Source organism: Carex rostrata, chromosome 5 (genome assembly GCF_964058835.1).
Source record: "Carex rostrata chromosome 5, lpCarRost1.2, whole genome shotgun sequence".
NCBI classification, from domain to species: Eukaryota; Viridiplantae; Streptophyta; class Magnoliopsida; order Poales; family Cyperaceae; genus Carex; species Carex rostrata.
Genome location: NC_135922.1, coordinates 7126123 through 7134731, shown reverse-complemented (window position 1 = coordinate 7134731; position 8609 = coordinate 7126123). Strand labels below are relative to the sequence as shown.

General features: G+C 32.1%; 1 protein-coding gene across 1 annotated transcript; it reads right to left on the bottom strand.

Annotated features, from left to right (window-relative positions):
• Nucleotides 1–4369: 4369 nt before the first annotated feature.
• Nucleotides 4370–7997, bottom strand: LOC144553777 (uncharacterized). Its single transcript, XM_078301973.1, has 4 exons — nt 7946–7997; nt 7418–7521; nt 7230–7318; nt 4370–6943 (listed from the first exon to the last, which is right to left on the bottom strand). Exons 1-4 carry the CDS (start codon nt 7995–7997, stop codon nt 6805–6807), a joined length of 384 nt encoding a protein of 127 aa, XP_078158099.1. The 3' UTR covers nt 4370–6804.
• Nucleotides 7998–8609: the final 612 nt, after the last annotated feature.

The window sequence follows — 8609 nt, the reverse complement described above, 5'->3', positions numbered from 1 at the left end:
ATTGTCAATAAGCTAAAAAAAAGGACTTCATTGAACGAATGAAATAGAATATTTTAGGATATTGAATAAAATAATTCGAGGGCTTCACAAAAGCCTTAAAGAAAATATAGAATTTTTAAAATTATCTCAAATATTCGCCGACCCATAAGGTGATATGAAACAATTACGCAAACAATATATATGAGTTGCGGTTTCATAATTAATTAGTATGAAATTACATCATGTACTAAACCAATTTTGAGTAGAAGTATTTTCATTTAGTGCAATAACTTAAGTTGATTTGATGAACAAAAATGTATTATTTATATTTTAATAATAAATTGTTTCATTAATTATAGTTGTTTCTTGTTCATACTTTTTTCCACTCATTATAACTTTAACATGATCAATCTAGCATGCATACACAACTTATATGTGGAAAAAAATAATATATGTGTGATCACCAAACTTCCCTTATACTTCTAATAGATAAATCACTATATATATAGCAAACTCTAATGTTATGTTTATACCATAAACATAAAATGAGTATAAGTTGTATAGTTTGCGTGCTAATAAAATATTAGAGAAAATCAAATATAATGTTAGATGTATTTTACTCGAAAATGAGTAAAAGTTTTCCTCTTTCTGACTCTCTCTCTATTGCTCTCGTGCAAGCGTCATCGTCGGCCGAGAGAAAATGAAAAAAGAAAACTAAATACATCAAGATAATATAAGAGTTAAGGTTTAGGTGTTCTATAATAAACGGGACTTAGATCAAATTCAGCTAATCTCAACATAATAATGTTAAAAGCTTAGATTTGATATGGTTATGAAGAAACAAAGTTCAACTAATTGCTCGACTTGGTTCAACCCAATATTCTATCCGGCTCGATCGGATTGTTTCAACAATTTTAATTATTTGTTTCTTTTTAATAGTTTCACGTTATATAAAAAATGTCATAATTTTATCCTTATATTATTTTTATAAATCTTTGGTCATTTTATAAGCATTAGTGTTTTAACATAACTTGAATTTATCATTTTTTTTATTTCAAGAATCAATACCATAGGCAATACCATAACCAATTTTATATGAATGATAATTGGATAATAATTCCAATTTTATAACGCTAAAATTAAATAAAAGAAGTAAAATAGATATAACATTGACGGGAGTAACTCACGGATCCATTCAACTCTCAAATTTTGTGCTTTTCTTTTTATCAGTAAATAACACTAGAATTCAAAATTTGACCACATTTCATTATGCTGGTTAATCCATGCCATGTCGATATATATATATAGAGATGGGCTATGGTGCATTGCAATGCATGAACCCCCTTATGCATTGCACTATAATCACGGATTTAAAGTCCAAATGACCGATCCAAACCGTTAGATGTTTAATCCATATTGAAATGTGCTTGGAGACCAAATTTTACATTTTTTGGAATTTTTTTACTATTTATTAAGTATTTTTGAAAATTGCTGTTTTGCTGTGAAGAGTAAAAAACAGTAAAATTTTCTGGACCATCAGATCAGCGACTTTCAAAATTGCTTAATAAATAGTAAAAATATTTCAAAAAATGTAAAATTTGGTCCCCAAGCACATATTAATATGAAGAACAAGATGAACGGTTCAGATTGGTCGTTTGGACTTTAAATCCATGATTAATAGTGCAATGCATAAGAGGGTTCATGCATTGCAATGCACCATAGCCCATCTCTCTCTGTCTATATATATATATATATATATATATATATATGATAAGTAATTGCTAAATGTATGATAAGCAATGTTCTAAATAGTGTTCTATAGTGTTTTCGAACCTTAAACGCTAAGTTATGGAATAAAAGTGCATCGTTTCAGCTACGACCGCTATAGTGGTAATTAATAGCGGTCCTCTATGTGCGCACGCTATAATTTATAATAGAAAAAAATAGATAGTTTATTCCATGATACTTAGTTTTTTTAATAGAAAAAATATATAATTTATGTCATGATGCTTAGGTTATTTTTGAATGGAAAAAGATAAATAGTTTATGATATTATTAGCTAAGGATATTTAATTTGAATAGCAATTTGGGCTTTGTATTGCTTTAATATGAATATTCAAAATTTTAATCAATTTTGTATTACTCATTGCTCTATGAGACTTTAGATAATGTTAATAATTAGTAAAAATATATAAATTTTTTAAACAAAAAGATGCTATGTAGGATAGCTTTCACTATAACTATGCTATACGTGATAGCTTTTTTTGCTAGCCTTTCTGCTATAACGCGATAATCGCAAGCGTTGTTGATGCAAATGAAGGAGAAAGATCGAGCCATTTTTCACAGGAGGTTTCTTCTCGCCTCTCCCTCTCTTTCGCTTTCTTTCGGGTTCGGTCTCAGTTAATGCTCCAGTACTCAATGAAAAAGTATTAAAGTTTGTATGCAAATTCGGACAATTTTAAAGAAAAAACACAACTCGGATTTTAAATGGAGTAGGGTTATAAAAACTTTGGTTTACATGTTTATCTTTGTTTTTGAAATACAAACAGTCAATTTGAACAGCTCCATGTGATATTCATATATGCAAATGTGATTTGAGATCAATTTTATATTTTTTGTAATCTTTTACTACTTTTGATAGATAGGTGCAAAATTATTATTTTCAAAATATTATAGACAATCCAAATACATATTTTTTTTTTTTAAAAAAAACTCGATTTGTAAATTTCCCTAATTTAAGGGGAATCGGGCATAAATTATTTTACCATTTTAGAATCATAAATAAAAATTAGCACAACAAATAAAAATATTTTTCTGTGATGAATATTGAACTAGAGGCAACATAAACCAAGTAAATTACTATATATTCTTGAATAATTATTTACAAATATGCTAAATAAATTTCGCCAATTGCGTAATCAGTATGAAGTACATTTTTTATTTTATTTTATGAATAAAGGGCTTCATTGAACGGAATTGAATAATTTAGGGAGTTGAATAAAATAATTCGAGGGCTCAATAAAAATTCCTAAAATTAAGAAAAATATAGAAGTTTTAAAATTCTCCTACTTGGCCCAAAACAGACTTCTAAAAAATATATGAAATATTCATGGGCTCAATATAAATAAAGATATCCAAATGTGTGGAAAAATGTATGAAACAATTACGAAAACAATCTTTTTAATTATACGGTTTCATACCTTTGATCATGTACCAAACCATTTTGAGTAATTTTTTTTTCTCACTTAGTGCAATAAGTTATGTTGATTTGTTGAACTATACAATTTATTATGAGTGAGTCTATGGTACTATGCATATCACGGGTTGTTACCGTGCTACGGCTCTATATTCGAGTTTTCAAATCCTAACGGTCGATCCGAACCGTTCATCTTGTTCTCCATATTAATATGTGTTTGGAGATCAAATTTTATATTTTTTGAAAAAAATTTACTATTTTTTTAGATATTTAGAAAATCACTTGATCTGAAAATTCTGGACCATCCAAAAACAGTGATTTTCAATAAATCTAAAAAAATAGTAAAAAAATTTCAAAAAATGTAAAATTTGGTCTCCAAACACATTAATATGGAGAACAAGATGAACGGTTCGGATCGACCGTTAAGATTTGAAAACTCAAATATAGAGCCGTAGCACAGTAACAAATCGTAATATGCATAGTACCATAGACTCACTCATTTATTATTTATAGTTTAATAATAAATTGTTGGATTCAGTTGCTTCTTATTCATACCTTTTTGCACTCATTTAGATACCTTTAACATGATTTAATCTAGAATGCACAACTTACATATGAAAAAAATAATAAATGTGTGATCACCAACCTTCCCTTGTACTTATAATAGATAAATAATTATATGTAGCAAACTCTTATGTTATGTTTATACCATAAACACAAAAGTGAGTATAAGTTGTATATTTTCGTGTCAATAAAATATTAGAAAAAATCAAATATAATATCAAATATCTTTTACTCAAAAATGAGTATAACCTTTCTCCCATTTCTATCTCTCTCTACCCTACTCGCGGAAGTCGTTGATTTTTTTTCTTAAAATTAATTAATATTTAATACTAATCATGGTCTTAAAATTAATTAACATTTAATACTAATCATGCGGTATGATGTCGAAAATATTTTTGATATGCTTTTTGTTGCCTAAAATTTAATAAATTATGATAACAAATTATAATCTTTTTCTTCTTAAATTTTATGTTTTTCTAATTGAAAAAATAAATACATTTGTGAAAAAAAAAATTTAACAGATCAACTGAAGTTAAAAAATATTTGTAAATCCACTACGCATGCATACTGCAAATCAAATATACATAAGAAAATTCCGTGTAATATATGATCAATATCAAATAAGTAGTAACAATTTTTTTTTTTTAAAAATCTATGTGAACTCCCTTAATTTACTATGAATAAAGCGTAAATCCTTTTACCATTTTAAAATCATTAATAAAAAATAAACACAGCACATAAATAATTATTTACAGAGATGGTAAATAATTACAGCAATTTTGTAATCAATATCATTTTTTTTTTGTAAAAAAAGTGAAATAATCATCTCATACACCAAAAGTAACTAAGGATATGTCACGTGTTTAAAAAGAAAAAAAGAAAATAATTACGCAGCCGTATTTTTTTTCTAACATTCACATTGAGATTGCAGCTTTTATTCTACAATTGATTCCACAAAAACTTCAACCACTTCGTTGAAATTGAGCATTTTTCATAGGTCAAAGAAGAAACTTCAAAGAAAGAGAGAGATGCTAACAGCCACCTTAACTCTCTCTATTGACTTTCTCTCTCTCTCTCTCTCTGTACAGTTCTTTGGTTAATTCCTTTGTCTTCTTCCCTACCAGCTCTCTCTCTCTCGCTGAATGAGAAAGAAATCGAACCAAAGATGCCACCTTTATTACATTCTGTCGTTCATTTCCTCTCTCCTACTTCTCCGTGTGAAACTCATCAATTCTCATAACCACAGCTGCAATTCAGACGATTTGTGTTCTCTCCGTAGCTTCTATGATGGTCTCAAATCAAAGGCGGTGCTTGATTGGAGCTTCAACGATTCCTCGTCGGATTGTTGCAACTGGGTTGGTGTCAAGTGCTATTCTGTTAATTCTGTTGTTGGGTCGAGAGTAAGCGGAATTTTTCTCTCGAATAAGAGCTTAAAAGGAATTCTCTATGATTCCTTTACCAGGTTTGATCGACTCGAATACATTGATCTCTCTAACAATTCCTTTTATGGCACTGTCCCATCAAGTCTTTTCCAGTTACCGCAACTCAAATCGCTTAACCTCAGCCTGAATTCATTCTCTGGTGCTATTTCTTCAAGCTTAAACCTCCCTTCAATTCAGGTTTTCGATATATCATTCAATCAGTTCAACGGAAGTCTCCCCATTCTACCCAGTTCTTGGAATTTGCGAGAATTCGATGTCACAGGTAACTCATTTTACGGTAACATCACCTCGGGCATGTGCATTTACTCGGGTATGGTTAAGATTCTTCGATTCTCAATGAACAAACTATTTGGTGATTTCCCGACTGGCTACGGCAACTGTACCAGTCTCACTGAGCTTTCACTTGACATGAATGGTCTCACTGGTACACTACCAGATGATCTGTTTAACCTCTTGAATCTCACCAAACTGAACTTGCAGAGGAACTCACTCACCGGTACACTGAGCCCAAAATTCAGTAACCTCACTAATCTGGTAGAGATCAATCTTTCAGCCAATAATTTCACTGGTAGGATACCTGATGTGTTTGACAAACTCACAAAGCTAGAATTTCTGTGCGCCTCATCTAACACATTCACCGGCCTTTTGCCGCTGTCTTTGTCAAACTGTTCTGCTCTCAAAGTTCTTGGCTTGAGAAATAATTCTCTGATTGGCGATATTAATCTCAATTTCTCATCTTTGTCAAGACTACACACACTTGCTCTCGGTACCAATAACTTCAATGGTAAAATCCCTTACAACCTCCCAGAATGTAAACAAATGAAAACCCTAGGCCTAAAAGGAAATAACCTAGTAGGTGAGATCCCATTGAGTTTTGTTAATTTCACATCGATCAATAACCTGGCGCTTTCGGGTAATAGGTTCTCTAACCTAGCCCGAGCACTGCAAATCCTACAAAACTTGCCAAATCTTACAATCCTTGCTCTGACAACAAGTTTTTACGGTGGTGAAACCATGCCATCAGATGGGATTAACGGGTTTATAAACCTAGAGGTGTTTGTCATGGCGAATTGTGCACTTCAGGGTTATATCCCGCCTTGGTTTGCAAATTTAAACAAATTGAATGTGCTAGATATATCTTGGAACCAGTTGACTGGTACGGTTCCTCCCTGGCTGGGAAATTTCGACCATCTGTTCTACTTGGACATCTCCAATAACTCTTTAAATGGAGAGATCCCTGCCAGCCTGACAAATATGAAGAGCCTGATGCTCTTCAGTAACTACGCAAAACAGAGAGCATCCATTGCGGAATTTCCTTTCTCTTGGTGGAGAAACTCAACCAAACAATCGCTCCAATACAATCATGTGAGTAGCTTTCCGCCTTCTCTGAGTATGTCCCACAACAAACTAGTGGGGCCCATTTCACCTGATTTCAGCAACCTCAGAGGACTTCTAGTGCTAGATCTGAGTTACAACAACTTAACGGGTACAATACCCAATAACTTGTCGGGTATGTCTAGCCTAGAGATCTTGGATTTGAGTCACAATGACCTTGTCAGTGCAATACCGGCCTCTCTTATCAAGTTAAACTTCCTGTCAAAATTTGATGTGGCATATAATAACTTAACTGGTGAGATCCCAACTGGAGGCCAGTTTTCGGCTTTTCCACCTGACTATTTCGAGGGAAACCCCAGTCTTTGCGGGCTCGTCTTCAATCAATGCCACCAGGTGACCGACACCGACACGCCAGAGTTGCATTCTACTAAGAACCACAAAAACAACAAGGATGTGATTATCAGTGCAGTAATTGGTATCGGAATTGGTTTTGTAGCAGGATTAAATCTAGGGCTCAAGAGCAAAACTATAAAAGAAAGTATGTCACTGCATCCGATTTAAAATTCCATTCTTCCTTATCTACCAATCAAAACTTTATTGTTATTGTGTTGTTTTGTTATCTTTTTTTTTTTCTTTTTCAAAGAGCGGGTGCAAATATTTGTAAAAGAGTATAGTTTTCTTGATGAAATATCAAGAGGAGACAAGCACCTCACCTGAGATTAAATCTTTGAGCTGCTAGGAGAAGAGCATTGAGCAAGTCGGTCTTTACTTTAGGATTTAGATTGTATCCTTCACTTTTGATCTAAAAAACAAACAAAAAGCAAAATTGGTCAGAAAAAACAACTATAAATTGAATTTCGTTTAACATTGAAGTCAATAAAAAAAAGATTGATGAGAAAACCTTGCGACGAAGGATCAATACTTGTGCTGATGCTGAGGGGCGCAGATCTGAGGCGAGAGCGAGAGAGAGATATGGCGGATAGGGAGAGCGAGAGAGAGAGATGGCTGATAGGGAAATGGAGAGAGAGATGGCTGAGGCGGATTCTTTTTTTTCTTTGGGAAGAAGGGATCGGAGAGGAGTGCGTATCCTCTGAGATATCTCAAATTTTGCGTGACGGACGTGTCCGGTGCCTATTCGGGGGTGATGTACGGGTCAGTATTAAGTGTGCTTTGAGATTCGTGCAGAACGTATTTAAACGGTTGGAATTTTCATAAAGTCACGCAAGTATTTGCACATGTGATATTTAATCAGCACGATTTTTTATTCAAATCCGACGGTAAAGAACGAAAATGCATATGATAATACGTGTGGCACTACGTGTCGCGGGTACAATTTTAACTAAATTTAGAATTCTACATCTAAAATAAATACATTCAATCAAAATGAGACATTATTTGATTAGAGGGTTCATATTCAATCCGAATTTACCAACATAAATTAACGAAATCAAATCCGCTGTTTTTCTCATCCCGTTAACCATAACTCTGCTATCCCTGTTTTTCCGAATCTAACCATTCAATTTTTTTCGGGAATGAATCTCAAAGCAAATTTTTTCAGAACTTTTATGTGCACGTATCTCGAAGTAATTTAATGACTGAATTTGAAAAAACAGAAATAGCAGGAACACTGTTCATGTATAAGAATAACAGCAGATGTTGATCCATAAATTAACATAATAGAGGAGATAGCAAAACTCTTATGTTGATATCACAAACTTAATCAAACATAAACACAATGCTTTTACAAAATAATAATAATAATAATAATAAATTGTTTCATCGGTTATATTCAAAACTTAGCAACTCACGAATAAGCGATTGTATCATCGGTTATATTCAAAACTTAGCAACTCCCAGCTTAATGAAAAACATTAAAAGCTCATATCAAAATTTGGATTGAATAATTTTTTTGATGTGTGCAGGAGTAACCTAAGTACTAATTTTCATTTTTTTGTTTTTAATTTTTATTTTTTTTCATTACCTACTTACAAAGCACCAGTTAATCATAACATTTCAATTAAGAACCTGTACCATATATGCCGATTTTTTAAAATTTATCCATTAAAAAAATTAATTTAATAAAAATAACCAGA

Coding starts and splice junctions, on each gene's coding strand:
- LOC144553777 (XM_078301973.1), bottom strand. CDS start 7,997: ATGGTTAACGGGATGAGAAAAACAGCGGATTTGATTTCGTTAATTTAT. Junction 7,522..7,945: donor GATTTCGTTAATTTATGTTG/GTAAATTCGGAT, acceptor TTTCCCTATCAG/CCATCTCTCTCTCTCGCTCT. Junction 6,944..7,229: donor GCTCAAAGATTTAATCTCAG/GTGAGGTGCTTG, acceptor TGTGGTTCTTAG/TAGAATGCAACTCTGGCGTG.